This window comes from Ranitomeya imitator, chromosome 9 (assembly GCF_032444005.1).
Source record: "Ranitomeya imitator isolate aRanImi1 chromosome 9, aRanImi1.pri, whole genome shotgun sequence".
In the NCBI taxonomy this organism is placed as follows: Eukaryota; Metazoa; Chordata; class Amphibia; order Anura; family Dendrobatidae; genus Ranitomeya; species Ranitomeya imitator.
The window spans coordinates 18,582,676-18,605,902 of NC_091290.1; the positions used below are offsets into that span (position 1 = coordinate 18,582,676).

Consider the following 23,227-nt stretch of genomic DNA (forward strand, 5'->3'; position numbering starts at 1 on the left):
AAAACCGGTAGAGACGGATCGTCCAGGACGGGGAATGTTATTATGGGGCACGACTGGTGGAGGGCAGAGCTGCTGGGGGTCGGGGGTCGGGTGACGGCGATGTCACTATCTGCCCCCCCCTCCCCCACCACCACACGTGGTCCCAGGAGACTTTTCTCTCTTCTGCAGATTTTTACAAGTTTTCTGGGAATAACAGATGAGATTTCAGTAGATCCAGATGTTCCAGCCCATCAGTAAGTGGACATTTAAAGGGAGGTGCCGCCATCTGTGGACACCTTAAAGGGGTTGCATCATTTTCAGGAACGCACTGGTTCCCGGCTCCTGATGATTGACAGCTCGGATCAGTGACATGGTCGCACCCCTGATGCTGCTTTTCCTCTGCAGCAATGGAGAAGCGCAGGGCGACTGAAGCCGACCGCGTCCAGCACTTCGTCCAGCTTCAGAGCAGCACTCGCAAGCTCTACAGCAAACAGCTTGTATGCGCTGAGCTCTCTAGAAACCGGCCGCCTCTGATCGTGGCAACCAGCAGTAAATTGTAAAGTTGTTTTGTTTTACAAGCTTTTTGCAATTTTAGCCGTTCAGACGATCACATTTTTCCCACTGTTCTGTTACCAAAGCTTAAAGGGGTGGTCCAGGACTTTAGCATCGATGGTCGATCCTTAGGACAGGTCATCAATGTCTGATCGGTGGGGGTCCGACACCCGGCCCATCACTGTTCCCAGGGTCGGCCCAGGTGCTCAGCGCGGCTCCGTTGACTGCATAGTGGCCGCAGCCGGTACTGCACATCTACCCCACATTCACATAACTATATGGCGGATGTGTAGTACCGGCCGCGGCCATTATTCTATCGACAGATCTGTGCCGCTCCGCCACTGAGCAGGTCCTGCCGGCACCAGGAACAGCTGATTGGCAGGGGTGTTGGGTGCCAGGGGTCAGCCCCCCACCGATCAGATATTGATGACCTATCCTAAGAATACGCCATTCCCGGACAACCCCTCTAATTCTTGGTCATGAACATTGTATATTATACTTATGAGCGTGAATACCAGATTATTTTGATGATATAACGAATGAGAAAAAAAAAGCTCTTTCGTTGGACGAAATGAATTTGAAACTTGCTAAAAGCTCATGATCCTCGGCAGCACATCCTCTGGTGTAAACAGGACACGTGCTGCCGAGATCAGCGTCCGCCTGTGCGCTCCGAATGGTCGGATTGTTCTTAATTCTCACTCGTCTGGACGTTCCCTTTAGTGGGTTTCATCCGTTTTCACCCAAATGATGAATCGAGGCCGAAAGTGTTTTAGAAAGTTGCAGATTATTGTATTATAGGCAAAGGATTAACCCCTTCCTGCTGTGCTGGAGAGCGGAGGCCGTGTGCGCGCTCTGTGGACGGTCCTCGGATCATCCCCCAGCTTCATGTCAGGTGCCGTTATTTTCAAGCAGTTGGAGATTGCGCCCCGGTTGCCTCAGGCGCCATTTTTAAACGTCCATCCCTGGCGCTCGCCCTACATAACGGCCTCGCCCATCCGCTTCCATCTGCTCGACATCGAGAACAGGACGGATGCGGAGCCCCAGTGCTGTGGACGTCCTGCACCGACCGCGGAGAAGCGTCATTCCCGGCCATCACTGACATTTACGCCAGGAGCAAAGAGCCCAGAAAGCGGCTGTACGTGAGGAGCCATAAAGCTTCCCCTGCGCTCACATAAAGGGTTAATCCCAATATAGTCACACACTAATGAAAGGGGGGATCCGACCTCTGAGACCACCAGCGACCCAGAAACAGGAGTCTGGGGTCCAAAAACAATGGTCTACAGAGCCGGGACATGATTGCAGTGCAGGTGGATGGAGCAGAGAGGATTGGAGCGGGGGGCGCACTGCGCATGCTCAGGGTCTGCTCCATTCATTGTCTATGGGAAAATGCTGAGTGCAGCGCACGGCTCTATCCGGAAGACCCATAGACAATGAATGGAACAAAGGCTGAGCATGTGCACCCCCTGAATAATGTCTGCTCCATCCACCCCCCCAATCATCTCTGCTCCATTTACCCCCCCACCCCAATCATCTCAGCTCCATTCAGCCCCTGCCCCAATCATCTCTGCCCCTCCAACCACTCCCACCCCAATCATCTCTGCTCCATCCACTCCCCCACCACAATCATCTCTGCTCCATCCACCCCCCATCATCTCTGCTCCATCCACCCTCCCCACCCCAATCATCTCTGCTCCATCCACCCCCCACCTCAATCATCTCTGCTCCATCCACCCCCCACCTCAATCATCTCTGCTCCATCCACCCCCACCCCAATCATCTCTGCTCCATCCACCCTCCCCAATCATCTCTGCTCCAACCACCCCCCACCCCAATCATCTCTACTCCATCCACCCTCCCCACCCCAATCATCTCTGCTCCATCCACCCTCCCCACCCCAATCATCTCTGCTCCATCCACCCCCCCACCCCAATCATCTCTGCTCCATCCACCCCACACCCCAATCATCTCTGCTCCATCCACCCCCCACCCCAATCATCTTTGCTCCATCCACCCCCGCTCGAATTATTTCTATAGTTATTTTTCCCCAGATCCCATGGATAGGGGGTAACTTTCTGTCTTGGGCATAGCAATTTAAAGGAGTATCTGTGTCAAAAACATTCAGATCCTGTCTACAAATGTGATGGCTCCACAAGACCAATAACTGATCAGAGGGTAAATGGCCACCATTGCGTCCTATTGTACCACAAGAGGCCTTCCAGGACGTTAAGTGGATTCCCTCCATCGCCCCTGGTGTATAACATCCAACCCCGTTGCCCCCTGATATAAAGCATCAGGCCCTCCTATGTATAATACCTTGCACCCTGCCCCGGTGTATAACATTCAGCCCCTCGCCCCAGTGTATAACCTCCGGCCCCCGCCATGCCGCCTGCCATAACTACCATGTGACATAGCGGCCGGTGGTGCAGAGCTCACCGATACCATAGCGGTCCTGTAATAGGAACAACCGGAGTCACAAGTCCGTCCTTGACATTTCTTCCCCCTGAATCTTCCCTCCACCAGGAGCTTCACGGCCGAGCAGCTGCACACAGCCGTACATCACCAAGCACAATGCCGAGCGTCGGACGGAGTGGTGTAAAGCCGCCACCACTGGACTCTGGAGGAGACGTGTTCTGTGCAGTGACGGGTCGTACTTCTCTGATGGAGGAGTCTGGGTTTGGTGATTCCAGAAGGACGTTCCCCCCTGACTGCATTGTGCCCCCTGTACAGTTTGGGGGAGGATTAATGAATGGGGTCAAATGAAAAAGAAAATTGTTTTTCATTGCATTTTCATCCAAGGATAACTTTATAAATGGGATTAGAATTATTCCTTCCAAAAACAGTATACAATAGAAATATGTCGCCCTAAAATGTAGGAAAAAAAACCTCTATATGAGGGTCAGATGCCGGCAACGAAGCCCAGGTCAGTGGCTGCGACGTCAAGCATTAAGTTTAGAGCGGGGGTCCGGCTCAGGTTAGATGTAATGAAATCTGTATCTCCCACCACAAATGTGGTGAATCCAGAATATATTCTCCTCTTTTCCTCCATCTCACTGAGGATCTCGTCTCCTCTTCTTTCACATCTTTGGCATGGCGGTATCCAACATCTGAGGGGCACAGCTTGGTGGCTGCACAGTCTACACCCAACAATGAGGGGTCTCCTGGAGAGTTTACAGCCACTTATGCTTTGGCTCAAAATTGTTGGCTGAAATCTTCAACATTAATGATCCAGAAGGCAAATGGAGGCGTCCGCCGGAGCCAACAGCTTGGGATCTCGCCACAAGAAGCAAATAGCTGTAGGCGAGAGGTAACTGGTAACGTAAAGCAATGGGAGCAGAAGGGATCAAACATACATAGTAGCTGGGGAAAAAGAAGCCACGAGACCAGAAAGTGAAATTATAAATGATAAATGCATTACATTGCAAACTTCTAGCACTGCAGGGGACATATTACTTATGGCAAGTGGCTTTATAGATATTGAAAATCCTAAGCCATTCCTGGGAGTTGAGAGGAAAGAGAAAAAAAAAAATATCAAAAAGTTTAAAAAATAATTAAAAAATATATATTTTTTTATGATTCTTAAAGGTGTTCTTTACCGCCATCTTGTGGCCATATCACGTAACAGCATATGAAGTCACATTCTATAGGGTTTATGGAGCGCACAGAGATGTAGTTCTACAGCGTATGGATCCTTATAGACCGTGAATTCACTCAGCGCCCCCTTAAATGAATGAGACTTTGACCTCCTGACTTTCCGTCACAAGCGCGCTTGTTCTAGAGCAGAAAAAAAGTCAAATGTTCAAGAAAACTCACAGTAGGGGGCTTTGTTACCCGTCCCCAGACCCCCTTGTCTCACTGTACATTGTATACAGGGCGTGGAGGGTTCACAGATCCTTGTTCTCCACAATAAACCTGCTTCTGTACCGAGAATTAGTGATGCGACTTTTATAGGTAAAAGTCACATTTCTAGGGGTCAAAACACCTCCCTCCGCAGAGGGCCAAAATATTCAGGTGTCCGCAGCACCCATAACAGTAATGACCCCATATCTGTGATGACCCCCATAACTGAGGCATCCTCAGAGACCCCAAAAGAGATAAGGACACTGCCATTTCGTATTATTTCCTCTCCTTTTTACAAAAGCCAGATCTTTTATTCTTTTCTCTGTCATTGGAATAAACCATACGAGCATTTTTTTTGCTTATCGAATTGTAGATTTCAATGACACCATATTCACATCGGCACGTAAACTTGAAAAAACAAATGGTGAAAAAAAAGCAATTCTGCCATTATTTTAGGAGTTCACTTTCATGGTGCTGAGTGTGCATTTCTAATGACCCAGTCCCCATTCCTGCACAATTACAGTGACACAAAACTTACATGTTATATATATACTAGATGGAGGCCCGAGGGCGGTAATGTCACTATTTGGGCAGGCATGTGGCGCTGTTGTTGCCTAATGGCACCCTGTCATAATCTAATGACTATTGCGTCAGGGGACTCATGTGCTTGACGCCTTCTTTTTGTCCTAGCGATGCTGTTGCTCTTCAAGAGTCTCATTTGCCCGTCATTGTCTTCGACGTTGCGCCTTCGCTCCTTTCCTTTCATTGTGGTACTTTTTAGGAGGAGCCATGTTGGCGTTGATATTTGCTTTTTAAAGAGGTTTTCCCACGAACAAAAGTTCATTTAAAAAATTGTCTGTGCCTGACCGTGTACCGAAAATACCACATCTCCTGAGAAGGGGAGGAAGCAAAAGACAATACTGACATTACAGCAGGGGATCACAGAGGATTCATTTTGTGAGGTAAAATATTTTTTTAAAAACAGTCAGTGAAATATTTCACCTCACAAAATGAATCCTCTGTGATCCCCTGCTGTAATGTCAGTATTGTCTTTTGCTTCCTCCCCTGCCCACGAGATGTGCTATGCTCCGTACACGGTCAGACACAGTCAATTTTTAAAATGAACTTTTGTTTGTGGGAAAACCCCTATAATGTGACCGGCTTCCTCTGCCTGTAGACACGTCACGCATCTGCCGCTGGGATCAGCCGAATGATTCACTGCACCTGTGCGTAATTTGCGCAGGCGCAGTAAATTAGACCGCCACGCCGTGCAGGTAGATAGCGGCGGTCACATTAAAACTGCGCATGCGCTTCTCCTGTACAAAGATGGCCGCAGTCAGTGAATCATTCGGCTGATCCCAGTGGTGGCTGCGTGTGGTGTGTACGGCGTATACAGTGTGTGTGTGTGTGTGTGGTGCGACGATGTTCCGCTGGTGGTACCGCGCAATGGGTTGGTACCAGCAGCAGTTTCCATATTGAGACACTCATCACTTGGGTGTCCCAATATGGCGGTCAGTGAACTTCCTCTGCTTGGAATTCTGAGATATGGTGACATCTGGACAGAACAGGAAATGAAAACATTACAAGGCAATTATATGAATAGATGTACAGGGTGGGCCATGTATGTGGATACACCTAAATAAAATGGGAATGGTTGGTGATATCAACTTCCTGTTTGATGTATGGAGGGGACAGGTTGTGGATGGCTTTGTATGTCATGGTTAGGCTTTTGTACTGGAGTCTCTGGGTGATGGGGAGCCAGTGAAGGGATTGACAGAGGGGAGAGGCCGGGGAATAGCGGGGCGACAGGTGGATTAGTCGGGCAGCAGAGTTTAGAATAGATTGGAGGGGTGCGAGAGTGTTAGAGGGAAGGCCACAGAGCAGGAGGTTGCAGTAGTCAAGGCGAGAGATGATGAGGGCATGGACTAGGGTTTTTGCAGATTCTTGGTTGAGGAATGTGCGGATCTGGGAAATATTTTTGAGTTGGAGGCGGCAGGAAGTGGAAAGGGCTTGGATATGTGGTTTGAAGGAGAGATCAGCATCAAGGATTACCCCGAGGCAGCGAGCTTGTGGGACTGGGGAGAGTGGGAAGCCATGCACTGTAATGGATAGGTTCATTGGGGGGGTCGCGTGAGATGGGGAAAGATGATGAATTCTGTTTTGTCCATGTTAAGTTTCAGAAATCTAGCAGATAAGGAGGATGAAATAGTGGACAGACGTTGAGGGATTCTGGTTAGTAGGGAGGTGATATCTGGTCCAGAGATGTAGATCTGTGTGTCGTCAGCATAGAGATGATACTGAAAGCCATGAGAAGCCATGTAAATGGAGAAGAGCAGGGGCCCAAGGACTGAACCTTGTGGGACTCCGACAGATAGGGGCGAGGTGAGGAGGTGGTGTGTGAGTGGGAGACGCTGAATGTCCGGTCTGTTAGGTATGACGAGATCCAGGATAGGGCCAAGTCTGTGATGCCAAGGGATGAGAGGGTCTGTAATAATAGGGTCGTGTGGTTCCAGTAGTTTTGAGGCATAGGGGAGAAGGGATATAGGGCGATACCTAGATACAGAGGATGGGTCAAGAGAGGGCTTTTTGAGGATAGGTGTGATGGAGGCATGTTTAAAGCTTGAGGGGAAAACACCAGTTGTTAGTGATAGGTTGAAGAGATGGGTTAGAGTTGGGATGAAGACTGTGGTGAGGTTTGGGATGAAGTGGGATGGTATCGGGTCAAGTGCACAGGTGGTGAGATGCGATCTTGAGAGTAGAGTGGAGAGTCAATCTTCTGTAATGGTGGAGAAGTTGGTTTTGGAGGTGGAGGGCTGAACAGTTAGGAGAAAGGGCTCTGGGGGTTGTCAACCAAAATTGTCTCTGATGTTATGAATCTTCTGCTTGAAAAATGAGGCAAAGTCTTCAGCTGAGATGAGTGGGGAGGGAGGAGGTGCTGGGGGACGGAGGAGAGAATTGTAGGTGCTGAATAACTGTTTAGGGTTGTGAGACAGGGAGGATATGAGAGATGAGAAGTAGGTTTGTTTAGATGTGGCGAGTGTGGCCTTGAAAGTAGTGAGGGACTGTTTGAATGCGATGAAGTGCTCGTTGGAGTGGGATCTTTTCCATCTGCGCTCAGCAGCCCTGGAAGCTTGCTTCAGTTCTTTGGTCAGGCTGGTGTGCCAGGGCTGTCTGTTGATTTTGTGAGTTTTGCTATGTGTGAGAGGGGCAAGAGATTCCAAAGCTGCAGCTATTGTGGTGTTATATAGAGCGGCAACGTCATCCGCATTGTGTAGGGAACTTATGTCTGCGAGAGGAAGGAGGAATTCAGAGAGTGAATACAGATCGAGGTGTTTAAGATTTCTGCGAGGGTGTGAGAGTTTGTGGGTTGGGGATTGTGGACAAGGAGTGGAGAGAGATGAGAATGTGAGAAAGTTGTGGTCAGAGAGAGGAAGAGGTGAGTTAGAGAGGTTAGATAGGGAGCAGAGGCGGGTGAAGATGAGGTCCAGTGTGAGCATCTTTGTGAGTGGCTGCAGAAGACCATTGAGTGAGGCCGAAGGAGTGAGAGTTAGAAGTTTAGTGGCAGCTGAGAGGGAAGTGTCAATGGGGATGTTGAAGTCGCCCATGATGATAGTGGGGATGTCAGCGGAGAGGAAATTAAGTAGCCAGGTGGTGAAGTGGTCAAAGAAAGTGGTGGCTGGCCCTGGGGGGCGGTAAATGACAGCCAGCTGGAGGGGGGATAGATACAGAGAGTGCACCTCAAAGGAAAGGAGGGTAACAAAGGGTGGCAGTGGGATGTGGGTGAAGGAGCAGTTATCTGACAGGAGAAAACCAACTCCTCCACCATGCTTGCTGCTGGGGCGGGTGGTTAAATAATTTATATTCTGATAGATCGGACTTATGTGGACGTGGCGATGCCGAATGTGTTTATTATTTATTTAATTTTCAGTCTCCACAGGGGGCTTGAACCCGGAGATCGTTTGATCACTTGAACTATACGTGGCGATTTTTCTGTATTCTGGAAAATTATCAAAAATCCAGCACTTGATTAACCCCTGGTGTTATGTATGTGTACGGCGCATCTCAGGAAGGGGGTAAAGCCTAGAATATTGGCTGCATATGGACCCCCGTATCTCCACAGCTCGAGACCTCTCCGCACTCTCGCTGGCATCTCTCAGCTGCTCCCAGATGTCTCTCTGATGTCCGTATGTCCCTCACTGCAGACCCCACAAAATAAATATGTCACCGGGTGCTGCCATCTTTTTCCGTCTGCTAGGCTTTGTGCTCCAATCCCTGTAGATCTCCGACCATCTGTCCCCAAGGATCCTCATCCAGGAAGGGACCAAAGTCTACAAGACGCGCGATGGAGGGCGCAGGATCAGAACACAGTGAAAGGGGTTGTGTTGGTGCAGATTTAAAGTAGCATTTTTTTTGTGAATCTGCACTTAATCTGTGCATTTTCTCAGGCTCCCAGAGGCCTTGCGCAAATACTGCGTTTATTCTGCTGCATTTTTTTTTCTTTTTGAAGATAATCTGCTGCATTAATCTTTCCAAGCAAAGTGCCTGTGATTTTATGGTGCATATTTTTCTATAAGCTTCTGTAGGGGGAGGAGGGTTGTGGGACTAAAAAAAAAAAAACATGTAAATTAAAAAAAAAATAAAAATAAAAACCGCTATTGCAATTTTAAGTGCACAATTAAATCTTTTGTAAAAAATTCTTTCATGAAAACCTCCATTTTGAAATGTTCAAATCAGGATTTGTGCACAAAAAAAATAAAAATAATAATAACTCCTGTAGTGTTTACTCCTGGTTTTACAGTAAAAAGTTGTGCGATCCCTACAGTAAGCATTACTATGATGCACAAAAAAAAATGCTTTGGACTTGTACAATTGCGCAAACATTTTGCAAAAAGTTGCAAAAGATGAATTAGCTTGAGACATCTGAATAATAATAAAAAAAATAGATAAAAAATGAATTGACTTGAATAAAGGTGCAAATTAATTAATGAGGCACAAATAATAATAAAGGCTCTCCTAGAATTATTATTAAATCCAGGAAAAAAAAAAAGGAAAATGCAATAATTACAGACTGTTAGTATATCAGAAAGTTGCAGATCAATCAGCGCTAGATGTGGACACTACTTTGAGTGGTGGGTGACACCTAGTGGTAAATTGCAGAACTGCGCTGGATGAATTTCTGATGTTCTCTGTGCTTCTCACAAAAATTAGAATATCATCAAAAAGTTAATTTATTTCAGCTCTTCAATGCAAAAAAAGGAAAAGTGTATATTGAAGATGGGAAATGATCTATTTAAATGCATGCGCTGCCGAGTGTTCATCGTAACTGCTGGGAAAGTGGTCGGAATTTTCACTTATAAAGAACTAAGTGCAGCTGCATTAGATGTCATAAGATCGGAGTTACTGGCAAGAAACAAGTCTGTAATTTAGATGTTGCCCTATAATGGAGCTGAGAGAAGACGCTCGGATTGTTCCGTTCTAGTGTAATGTGAACTCCGGACGCTGCAGAGACCCCCTAAGACCCCCAGGAACGAGAGAATAAGACCTGACTTATTATTGTACTTTCACCTTTTCGCTCTGGCTTACTTATCGCCTGTTTGGCCTCAAAATTCTTCTTTTAATTTGCGCCTTTTTTCAGTATCTTACATTTTCCAGATGTTTTTGGCAGATTTCATATAACGCCGGACCCTCGTTATGCCGACGTCCCTCCCGATTTTATATAGGTCTGATTTTTTTTAGTTTTTCCCACAAATTGTAAAACATTGAGATACATATAAACCATCAAGAGAACCATTTGTGATCGGTGCCAAATAGCCCAATCATCAAGTGGATCGGCTAAGCAGTACACAAAATGGGACCCTCCTCCATACTGCCAAATATAGGAAGAAAGCGGAGTACTAGGCCCACAAATACTTAAAAAGTATAACTAATTAAATACATAGTAAATACATAAACATCAAAGAATAATCATAATGTACACAAAAAGGTCAGAGAGACACAAACAGCAAAGGATCAGGTATGTGATGGCTAATCTGTCCTGGCTGAAATGGACAGAGGCATCGTGTAAAGTGCTAGTGCCTATAAATCCAACATGGCAGTACGGGGGGTAAACATCAATGCATAAGACAGCTCGTCCTATTAATCCATGTAAGTACCATGCTTCCAAGTACTACGGCCAAAAGTGCTTACCCATATTGCCGTTCAGACCGGGACACACGCCTCACCGGCACCGACGCGCGTTTCGCCTGAGCTTTATCAAGATGCCCCTGTCCGTTTCAGCCAGGACACATTAACCATCACATACCTGATCCTTTGCGGTTTGTGTCTCTCTGACCTTTCTGTGTGCATTATGATTATTCTTTGATGATGTTTATGTATTTATTATGTATTTAATTAAAGTTATACTTTAAGTATTTGTGGGCCTGGTACTCCGTTTTCTTCCTATATTTGGAAATTTTGAAACATTTTAGCACAAAGTTAAAAGACAAAAATGCAAACATTTACTTTGTGCAAAATGTAGGCGCCAAAAAAAGAAGCAAAAAGTGATGAATCGGCCCCAATTCCCTCATTGAGCTCCATAAGATCCCCAAATTACCCCTTTACTTCTCTCTACCAAGAAACTAAAAAAATTACCTTTTGACTTTTTCCAACCACCAGAGACACTAACCCCCCCCCACAAACACCTCCAAGTATAAGATTAACCCCTTCATTGCCCTAGGCCAGGGATCCTAAAAATTTACCCCACCGATTGCTCCAAGCCACCAGGAATCCAGACATGACATTAACCCCTTCATGGACTCTCTCAGCTGGGAAACGTTTAGGTCTTTGGGAGTCGATATATTAACAATATGGTTTCCATTCACTGAAAGCAAGCATTGCATAAACTGCAGCCGCACATGAAAACGTCTTCAACGTCCGGATTTCGCTTGGTTCACACATATAGTAATAGTGTCTGACATGCCATCATCGCCCTCTAGTGGCACGACCCTGGAATGACAGGATTAGGGGGTCTCCAGCTGTTGATTGGATTTCCAGGATGCCGTCCCTGGAGGAGGACGAGTGCGGAGACGGCGCTGGGAAGTACTGGTTCCTTTATAGAGCAATGTGAGAAAGTGTAGGGGGACGTGAGAAAAAGCAGACCCCCCGAGAGGAGACGCAAGGAATGCAGGGAGGATCCGCTCTAGTTTAACCCTTCCAAGGACAATCATCATGAAACTCTGAAATTGTGTTATATTGAGGTTTACTACATAAGAAAAGTATGTGCCCCCCCACCTCCCAACGACAGGAGCTTTCCTGACCTCCATCCTACAGCCATAGACATTAACACAGAGTCGGCCCCTCTGCAGGAATAACGGCCCCCGCTCTTCTGCAAGATTTTGGGAATTTTTGCCCCTTCATCCAAAAGAGCATTTGTGAGGTCAGACCCTGATGTTGGGGACACAATCTCTGCCGGGGTCTGTGCGGCTTTACACCACTCCATCCGACGCTCGGCATTGTGCTTGGTGATGTACGGCTGATGTTATACTCCGGGAGTCAATGGGACGGAATTCTAGTTTTTCATTCAATGATTAAGGCGCGAGTCCCGACCCTGTCCCCCATATTGTGTGTGTATCGGGGGACATTAATTGCAGGATAACAGGCCGGTTTATCGCCTATACAAGGGACGTCTTGGGCCGATGCAGCTGACACATTGTGACAATATTCCGATAAAACAAAACACAAGTCAATGGTTTTTATGCCAATAAAGTCTAAAGCTCAAACAATGAAAAAAGTTTTGCAACTTCTAATATTCTCTTTGCTTCATTGAAGACTTGATATAGAAAGTCCATTGGAACGCTGCAGAGCTAAGGACGTGTATCCCGTAGTGTGGTGGTCCTCCAGCTGCGGAGAACTACAACTCCCATCGGAGCATTGACGCAAGCAGAGCGAGTACCGAGTACCAGACATTTATTTACATCTATTGTATTTATACAGAAATAAAAATGCTCTATTTAGATAATTTTGCTCCTTTCTTTACACATCACTATACAAAGCCCTGATAACCATATACGGACCCCCGCCGCCCCTTTATGGCGGATTCATGCAACCCGCATCCCCTTCCCCCCCCCCCAAGAATTGTAACGCTGCAGGTTTCCGCTGTGCATGCCGGGACCTGCAGTTGTGTAGCGCTCGAGCGCCTCATTCCCTACTCTAGTCACATATCTATCCAATCCTTCGGTATGCTAATTCTACACAGGGGTCTTAAGACCCCCAATATCATTTTGGGTTGGAGCCCTTCCCTCTTAGAGGTAAAGACCATCTGTCATGTCACAATGTAATTCACCGTCATGATGTCCCCACAGCGACGACATCCCCCACAGCGACGACATCCCCGCAGAGACTACATCCCCGCAGAGACTACATCCCCGCAGAGACGACATCCCCGCAGAGACGACATCCCCGCAGAGACGACATCCCCGCAGAGACGACATCCCCCACAGCGACGACATCCCCGCAGAGACGACATCCCCGCAGAGACGACATCCCCGCAGAGACGACATCCCCGCAGAGACGACATCCCCGCAGAGACTACATCCCCGCAGAGACTACATCCCCGCAGAGACTACATCCCCGCAGAGACTACATCCCCGCAGAGACTACATCCCCGCAGAGACTACATCCCCGCAGAGACGACATCACCGCAGAGACGACATCCCCGCAGAGACGACATCCCCGCAGAGACTACATCCCCGCAGAGACTACATCCCCGCAGAGACTACATCCCCGCAGAGACTACATCCCCGCAGAGACTACATCCCCGCAGAGATCACATCCCCGCAGAGATCACATCCCCACAGACTACATTCCCCACAGAGACTACATTCCCCACAGAGACGACATCCCCCGCAGAGATCACATCCCCACAGAGATCACATCCCCACAGAGATCACATCCCCACAGACTACATTCCCCACAGAGACTACATTCCCCACAGAGACGACATTCCCCGCAGAGACTACATTCCCCGCAGAGACGACATTCCCGCAGAGACGACATCCCCGCAGAGACGACATCCCCGCAGAGACTACATTCCCCACAGAGACTACATTCCCCACAGAGACTACATCCCCCGCAGAGACTACATCCCCCGCAGAGATCACATCCCCACAGAGACGACATCCCCCACAGAGACGACATCCCCCACAGAGACGACATCCCCGCAGAGACGACATCCCCACAGAGACTACATTCCCCACAGAGACTACATTCCCCGCAGAGACGACATCCCCCGCAGAGACAACATCCCCCGCAGAGACGACATCCCCCGCAGAGATCACATCCCCACAGAGACTACATCCCCCACAGAGACGACATCCCCACAGAGACGACATCCCCCACAGAGACAACATCCCCACAGAGACAACATCCCCCACAGAGACGACATCCACCACAGAGACGACATCCCCCACTGTGACATCACTTCCCCTCTAAGCGTGGTTCTGGTTAATTTGCAGAGACTCAGTGTATATACATGGTGGCACAGGGGGCACAGGTCCTCTCCCCTCGGCTTCTTCCGTCGGGCAGGGTTATTCCACGGAGTTCGGAAGAGGCCGGTGCGTTTTCTTAGTATTTTGGTACTTTGGTGTAATCTTCGTTTTGGATGTTCCGGCAGAGACATATGGACAGGACAAGTCCTATTAACTGCAGAGGAGATGGAAATGGTGTAAGACACGGCGACACAGGGGCAGCAGAAGGGCGGCGCAGGCGTGGCGCAGGGGCGGCGCACATTAGAAGAAGCTCAAAGATACTAACAAATCCAGGCTCAATAACATTCAGATTCACCCAAATTTTTAATTTTTAGTGTCAAAAGAAAGAAAAAAAAAAAATCAGCCAGACGCCAAGCATAATAATTAAGAAATAATAATTTTTTTTTTTTTTTTTTTTTTTTTTTTTTTTTTTTTTACACCCCATCCTGGCAGGTTCAAGTCGCATCAAAATTATATATCAAATTTTGGGAGATTTGCTCAAATGATAAATTCAGCTCTGCTACATCTGCATGCGCAGCTACACGGCCAGCACCCCGATCCTCTGCCGTGCATCAGTCTTACCTCGGTAACGCCGACTCCCACGCACACGCCCAAGATAATCCCCAGATTGTCCTGCAGCCAGCTCTCCACTTGTTGCACACAGCCCTGAAACACAATGGCGGCATTTAGAAACTGGGAGCGGCGGAGACTTACTACATCAGACGGGAACAATGCCTGGCACGTCCACGCTTCAAGTGATACAGTTATATTGCCAAAATGGAGCGGCCCTTTAAGTGCTACACTTTACATGCCTGTCTAAGCAATGATCATCATGTTCCCCTAACAATGGAATGGAAATTTTCAACAATTTTTTTTTAAACAGATTAGTAGATGACATTGGTACCACTTGATTTTGCTTCTTTGCACTTTGTAAATGAGTTAACTGAGAATCCATCAGTGAGCTCATTGTGATGAGGAATTGGGACTTATCTCAAACGTTTTATGAACATATCAAAGTTGAGCTAAACTTTGATGTGGTCATAAATCAGCCGAGATGAGCTCAGAAACAGACAGAGAAGCAAAATTAGCTCGCTGACGGAGCCTCAGTGAAATCATTTCTGCAGTGAGAAAATGATGGCGACAGGCTATAGAAGGCAAAAGATGCAAATTATTTTAAGACACCCAACTGCAAGAATATCCATATCCTATAAATTGCACAAGATTCAAAAACTCACAACTTGATGCAGATTGGCGACGGTAGAATTGCAGAAACCTTCAGATATTGTCGCGTTTTTCTGGCAGGAGCAGGGATACACGTTGGTTTTGTTGGCAAGAGAATGATTTTCAGTCCAGTTCTGGTAACTGATCCAACCACAGCACTGGAGCTGCAACCCAGAAAAAAACAGCACGAGGCATGACGACAGTACAAACACTCAACGAAAATTCACTGCGCTGACAAACGTGCCAACACAATGCTTCGATAAATCACCGGGGATGAAAAAAGATGAACTACAATGGGATATGGTAAGATTTAGAGGAGATTCCCATAAATATAGGGTGTTTATAATAAGATCTAATAGAGAGGCTGCTAGGGGGCGGGTACTTACAAGTCCCTCCCCTGAAGAGCTGATTAGAGGCGGGCATAATAGAGAGGCTGCTAGGGGGCGGGTACTTACCAAGTCCCTCCCCTGAAGAGCTGATTAGAGGCGGGCATAATCTAATAGAACAGTATTAATCCATTAACAAAATGTCCAAATAGAAATGAAACAGTTTGCATTGTGAGTAGGGAGCACAGCAAGTCCTGTCAGATGATTAAAAATGATAACGAGGGTTTCATATAAAAAAGTGGGGTGAATAAGCACTTCTGAATGGCAAAGTGTTTCAGTAAGATGTTATTTGCTTATTGACAGCTCCTCGGGGGAGGGACTATTGTGTTTGCCCGCCCACCAGGAACCTTCGTATAGATAACTAAACTTATAGGGATCTACAGTGAAAACTGAATTTTTCCATCCTAATTATTTTGTATATACTCCTTCAGGACCCCAGTGAAAACCCGCTATGGCGAGCTGGTGAAGGATTGTCCAGGATTGTGCCACCAGCACTGCTGCACCCTGAATCTCACCCCAAGTTCTATGAATGGCCACATAGGTCAGGGCATACTGTGCTCGGGGCAATAATGTGTTCTCATCATATTTTATCCCTACTACAAGTCCTAACAGCAACCAATAAAATGAGAAGAATCATGAATTATAGGCTTCATAATAGGTCAAGACCGTAATTATACCAGTGCGTTATAAGCGGCTATAAACCTCCACCGTAATCACCGCTCCACACTCACGTTGTGCTGGATGTAGTCCCACGTGGCCTCCGAGCTCGCGTTCACGGTGTCACTGGGGTTGTAGTTCACTATCAGCTCATGAATGACGCCCGACATCTCAGTTTTGAGCTACAATCAGGGAAGAGAAAGAAAAAAAAAAAAAGAAAAAAAAAGTCAAAAAAGAGAAAAGGGAAAGAAGTCAGGCAGCACAAGTGACTGTACCGGGACGGGATCCTGAGTGGCATCACTCTGGGCAGCGCCAATGACGCTGAGGGACAGTTCCTCACTCACCCAACTACCTATGTCCAAGGCAATAAATGGAAACCTGAACACAACCAACAACCTACCGAGCCGCTCGATAACTCGCCCAAACACATAATACAACCAAGCTCCACATCCACCACCCACATATGAGGATAGCCAGCCACTAATTCATTCACTCCTTATCTATAGCTACCCACATATACCCTATACGTGCACGTATCTACCTAATCCCATACAATCACCCATCTACCCACCCAACCAACCCAACTATTCCTGCACTCAACCAATTATCCCCTTACCTAATGGTCCGCCCACCTATCACTAACCCAATCAACCATCCACAAATCAGGCCACCCCACAGTCCATCCACCAATCCGCACCCCTGTTCGTCCATCCAATCTGCCCTCCAGTCCATACATCCAGCAAATTAATCCACCTACCCATCCCCAAAACTATCCATAGACCTACCTACAGATACCATATACCTTCACACATCTATCAATCCCATGCAACCACCTAACAACCAACCCATATATCAGACCAACTATCCACTTACAAGTCCACCTACCCATCCAACCAGCCACAAATCTACCCATCTACCACCCATGTATGCAGATAACCATCTAGTAAAATCCAGAGGCCCATCACCCACTTAACCATAGACCTACCAACATACTGTATACCCTATACTTCACACACCATCAATCCCATACAACCAGCTATGCACCCACCCAACTAAACCACCCACCCAACCAAATCACCCAACTCTCCAACTACCCACCCAAATCACCCAACTAAACCACCAACCCAACCACCCACCTAAACCACCAAACCACCCACCTAAACCACCAAACCACCCACCCAACCAAACCATCCAACTAAACCACCCACCCATCCAACCACACCACCCAACTAAACCACCCACCCAACCAAACCACCCATTCATGCACTAAAATCAATTATCCACCTACCTAATGGTCCACCCACCTATCACTAAAGAATCCATGAATCTTTCAGACCACCCCACAGTCATCCACCAATCCACTCTGTCCGTCCAACCGCGACCCAGTCCATCCATCCGTGACCCAGTCCATCCATCCGCCCAGCCACCAGTCCACCCAAATAAACCCTCCAGTGACAGTGTCCCCCCCTGCAGGTGGGCGACCATTGCCGGACCCTTGTACTTACAGATTCCCTTTGGAGGTAAATCAGGACCCCGGCTGCGATCTGAGCGAGGAGAATGACGAGCAGGAACGAGAAATACTGAAATAAGAACAGAGACTGTAAGGACAACGACCGGAATCACAGCGAATAACTTACAGGCGCCACTATTCCATCGTATTATTCACGGTGCGACGGTCGTTTATTATTTTACATTTTATTGCTGGTGATCGGAAACGTCGGGCTTGGGATTCAGTACCGGAGCCATTATTCCATTTCAACAATTTACATAAAACACTTTGAAAAGTCAAAAAAAATCTTTGGGAAAAGTGAAGTTGTACAAAAACTTAGCATTTTTTGGGGGGGGAATTTTTTGGGCAGAAATGGGCAAGACACAGAGGGGCTACACCCGAATGTCAAGGTCTTCAGAAACTAGTTTGTTTCGCCTCTTAATGACTTTGGTGCATGTTATCCCTGCACGCCATCATTAAGACTGAAGGAATAATTAGTCAGTGAAATACGCACCAGTCCCAGCAGACAGCGGACTTCATTCACAGCCCCAATGCAGCCCAGGAATCCCATGATCATTGTGACGCCTCCCACCGCGATCAGGATGTACGAGCCGATCTTCAGCGAGGACGAGGAGCCATCTGTGTGCAAGACAACAATGGAGAGTTACATACAAGCCCTCTGTCCAGTGGTGGCGGCTTTACACCACTCCATCCGACGCTGGGCATTGTGCTTGGTGATGTACGGCTGTGTGCAGATGCTCGGCCATGAAGAGTTACATACAAGCCCTCAGTCCAGTGGTGGTGGCTTTACACCACTCCATCCGACGCTGGGCATTGTGCTTGGTGATGTACGGCTGTGTGCAGATGCTCGGCCATGGAGAGTTACATACAAGCCCTCAGTCCAGTGGTGGCGGCTTTACACCACTCCATCAGACGCTGGGCATTGTGCTTGGTGATGTACGGCTGTGTGCAGACGCTCGGCCATGGAGAGTTACATACAAGCCCTCAGTCCAGTGGTGGCGGCTTTACACCACTCCATCAGACGCTGGGCATTGTGCTTGGTGATGTACGGCTGTGTGCAGATGCTCGGCCAGGAGGCTCCCGGAGGGGGCGCAGTGTTTGTGCTGATATCAGAGGTGGTCTGGACTCTGCTCCTCAGCACTCGGCCCCCCGCTCTGTAACATTACAGCCCTGGCTCCATATGTCGCCTCTCGCTCAGGACAAGCAGTAACTTGTTTTCTATTCTTAAAACTGTTGACTTTTCTATTTTCCTTGCGGAAGTCCATGTGACTGGTCTGTGCTGTGTCAGGACGCTCTCTGACAGTCTCTTTCCATTTGCAATCTGCAGTGGAGCAGAACCTTACAGGTCAATGATCGACAGATGGCGTCCGACCAACACTTCCATCCAGCGGGGTCATTTCCCATCAGTAACTTCTCGCATATGTTACTTGTGCCACAATAACCCAATCTGTCAGTTCTCTTCCAGACGCAGCGCCCCTTATGTCCACAGGTTTTGAGTGGTATTACAATGCAGCTCCATTCATGTAATGGCTGCAATACCGACCACAGCCTGCAAGCAATGGTGGCGCTGCTTCACGTCTATACATGTGAAGCACCTCATCAGCAATCACATCAGCACAGCTCCGGGACGTCTCCTCCCCATAGAGGTTTCCTATCTTAGCACATTTCAATCCCCAGTTTTCAGATTTGCAAGAAAAATATAAAACATTAATGCCGACATTTACTGCTGGTGATTTTTCTTTTAGGTCGCAGCGATGAGGGGAAAGGATTTATAATTATTCACTTCATGATTTCTGTAAATGTAAAATTTAATGGACGATTCATTAAGAAATCTGACATAAAATATCTTACGTCAAAATATCTTCGCTCAACTCGGAAGTTGCTCAAAAATTCTGCAACATTTATCATTTACTGTCCGATCCCAGCCAATAGGGAGACGGCACAGGAGGGATGGGGAGAGTCTATGCCCGCCTGTCCCGGCCAATAGGGAGACGGCACAGGAGGGATGGGGAGAGTCTATGCCTGCCTGTCCCAGCCAATAGGGAGACGGCACAGGAGGGATGGGGAGAGTCTATGCCCACCTGTCCCGGCCAATAGGGAGACGGCACAGGAGGGATGGGGAGAGTCTATGCCCACCTGTCCCGGCCAATAGGGAGACGGCTCAGGAGGGATGGGGAGAGTCTATGCCCGCCTGTCCCGGCCAATAGTGAGACGGCACAGGAGGGATGGGGAGAGTCTATGCCCGCCTGTCCCGGCCAATAGGAAGACAGCACAGGAGGGATGGGGAGAGTCTATGCCTGCCTGTCCCAGCCAATAGGGAGACGGCACAGGAGGGATGGGGAGAGTCTATGCCCACCTGTCCCGGCCAATAGGGAGACGGCACAGGAGGGATGGGGAGAGTCTATGCCCACCTGTCCCGGCCAATAGGGAGACGGCTCAGGAGGGATGGGGAGAGTCTATGCCCGCCTGTCCCGGCCAATAGGGAGACGGCACAGGAGGGATGGGGAGAGTCTATGCCTGCCTGTCCCAGCCAATAGGGAGATGGCACAGGAGGGATGGGGAGAGTCTATGCCCGCCTGTCCCAGCCAATAGAGAGACGGCTCAGGAGGGATGGGGAGAGTCTATGCCCATCTGTCCCGGAAAATAGGGAGACAGGACAGGAGGGATGGGGAGAGTCTATGCCCGCCTGTCCCGGCCAATGGGGAGACGGCACAGGAGGGATGGGGAGAGTCTATGCCTGCCTGTCCCAGCCAATAGGGAGACGGCACAGGAGGGATGGGGAGAGTCTATGCCCATCTGTCCCGGAAAATAGGGAGACAGGACAGGAGGGATGGGGAGAGTCTATGCCCATCTGTCCCGGAAAATAGGGAGACAGGACAGGAGGGATGGGGAGAGTCTATGCCCGCCTGTCCCAGCCAATAGAGAGACGGCTCAGGAGGGATGGGGAGAGTCTATGCCCGCCTGTCCCAGCCAATAGAGAGACGGCACAGGAGGGATGGGGAGAGTCTATGCCTGCCTGTCCCAGCCAATAGGGAGACGGCACAGGAGGGATGGGGAGAGTCTATGCCCATCTGTCCCGGAAAATAGGGAGACAGGACAGGAGGGATGGGGAGAGTCTATGCCCATCTGTCCCGGAAAATAGGGAGACAGGACAGGAGGGATGGGGAGAGTCTATGCCCGCCTGTCCCAGCCAATAGAGAGACGGCTCAGGAGGGATGGGGAGAGTCTATGCCCACCTATCCCGGCCTATAGGGAGACGGCACAGGAGGGATGGGGAGAGTCTATGCCCGCATGTCCCGGCCAATAGGGAGACGGCACAGGAGGGATGGGGAGAGTCTATGCCCGCTTGTCCCAGCCAATAGGGAGACGGCACAGGAGGGATGGGGTCAGTCAAATTCATCAGCAGTTATGCCACTCTGGTGCTGCTATTAACTTCAGAAATGGAATTCTAGGAATTAAAATGTAAGTAGCCTCCTCAGAGAGGAAGAGGACTGGACCTCCAGCTCCCCCCATTTTTCTCTCCCTATCTAGAGACTACTTGCATATTTCCATTTCCAGAGGAGGTTTACAGGACTTACAGGTGTCCCCATGTCAAATTGGTACTCTACACTATGAGAAATGTTACACCTTTAAGACCCCATCCTCGGCCTCTCACCCAGCCATCCAGATCTCCTGCTCTGCACTGATGAGAGGCAAAAATCTGAAACACGTGTCTGCAAATGGAGCTTCTGCTTTGGCTCATCATCCTTTGTGGTCAGGCCGGTCAGGGAAGAAGAGGAAAGTGGTGCTGGGGAATAGCGCCAGGGAGGAAGAAACCTGGCGTGTCAAAGCACTTCCCAAGAGCACTTCAGCCTCATTTGCATGAAATAAAGCAACCATTTTGTTTTGTTCAGTCATGGAGCAACAGGTTAAAAGATTGTGTCACCCGTGGCGTTACTGAAGCAGAGAGCAGCATGACCATTGGGGTCTATTCCCTGAGCCCTGCAGCCCCCTGCAATACTCCAGATTTGGATCAGTCGCCCTGTTCTTCTGGGGGGGGGGGGGGGGTGCGTGTTTACAAGCATTTAGTATACTAGAAGTGCAATAAGAGGTTTTCTTGTATCTTCATAAAATTACCATTTTGTAGGTTTAGATTTTTCTGGACTTAGCAGAACTTACGTAAGACGGCGATGAAACTGGTTTTATCCACCAGGATCCATATTCCGAACCCGAGGATCACGGCTCCGAGAATCTGCAAACAAGAAGTGAGATGAATAACCAGATCGTCAGCCAGGAGGACAATATTAGACGCAGCTCCGGATGTGACTGGAGGATAACAGATAATGACTCCTACCTGCACGAGACTTTCAGTGGATCTCCACCAGTGACACACTCGCCGTTGCAGAACTACAACCCTCAGCATGCCCGGGCAGCTGGATATGAAACTTTGATTGCCCTCATATTGGGGTTCTGATGCAATGACCCTCCCCCGAGGATCCAGGGATGGATCTGTTATCTGCTGCGGCTGAAACCTTCCTACATGTTTCCATTAACAAAAATAAAAAAGGGGCAAAGAAATGGACGATATGATCCCGGTGTTCGGACCTCAGCTTTACCCAATGAGCCCAAAGTGAGGGGTCAGGGGTGCAAGGGTTAATGCCGCCCAGCTGCACCCGGACAGACCTGCTCGGCGAGATGAGGAACTTGCTGAATCTACACAAACACCCTCAGCAAAGAATGGACGCGGCTTCGATAATCAGCGGCGCCACTAATCAGCGGCTATAAAGGAAGACATTAGCGGCCAATGGAGCGTTCACCGCATCCCAGATAACAGAATCAGGGGCTAAATATCAGAAGCGGCTCCTCAAAATGGAAGGATATAGGAGGAGTGGTTGGGGAGTATGGCCACTGGGTCAGTTCATGCAAAACTACTGCAAATTAAAGTCATGGAGGGTTTTTCCAGATTCCTATTTTTTAATTACGCAGCTTGAATCTAAACTGACATTATTGTCCGTCTGTTCAGATCGATGCCAATCTCCCTATAGTTTGCGATAATAAAGCCACTAGGTGGCGCTGCTGCGCTGAAGCTTACAGGGATTGTCCAGGAGAGTGCAACTTCCCAGAAATTACCGCACAGGAATATTTACTTATGCAACGGGATATCAATCTAGGTAGATTGTCAGCTCTTTGGCTCGGTGGTTGTAGGGAGTTACCGGCGATGATGCCCTCGGCTCTGGGGCGGACCGGATGTGCGGCGCCTGGTACCCTCCAATACTCATCGGAATGCACTTTATACAGTTTCCTATGTGTGGAGTCACGCGGACCCCCAACCCTCACAGGGACAGCGGCTGCTCTCAGGGCTATGGAGTCGGTAAGCCAAACCTCCGACTCCTCAATTTCCATAACACCGACTCAGACTCCGACTCCACGACTCCGACTTAGGTGTACGGGCAGATACGGGCCGCCCTGTCTGGTGGTCACTGCCACCACACGGCGACGTGTCCAGTCCCAGAGGGAACGAAGCCCAGAATATCGGTCAAGGGGAAATCAGAGCGGAATCGAAGATTGTTACAATGTATCAGTGCAGGTGAACTGTATGGATT

General features: G+C 48.6%; 1 protein-coding gene across 2 annotated transcripts in view; it reads right to left on the bottom strand.

The window, feature by feature from the left end:
• Positions 1-12,083: 12,083 nt before the first annotated feature.
• The window catches only part of CD82 (CD82 molecule), a 48,400-nt gene continuing 37,256 nt past the window's right edge, over positions 12,084-23,227 (bottom strand). For both annotated transcript variants that reach the window (XM_069739920.1, XM_069739921.1), the window contains exons 3-9: positions 21,804-21,876; positions 18,139-18,263; positions 17,641-17,715; positions 16,210-16,317; positions 15,107-15,256; positions 14,454-14,537; positions 12,084-14,046 (exon numbers count right to left, since the gene is read on the bottom strand). In XM_069739920.1, the coding sequence (XP_069596021.1) occupies positions 13,969-14,046; positions 14,454-14,537; positions 15,107-15,256; positions 16,210-16,317; positions 17,641-17,715; positions 18,139-18,263; positions 21,804-21,876 (693 nt within the window). In that variant the 3' untranslated portion in view covers positions 12,084-13,968. The remainder of the gene's footprint in view (positions 14,047-14,453; positions 14,538-15,106; positions 15,257-16,209; positions 16,318-17,640; positions 17,716-18,138; positions 18,264-21,803; positions 21,877-23,227) is intronic.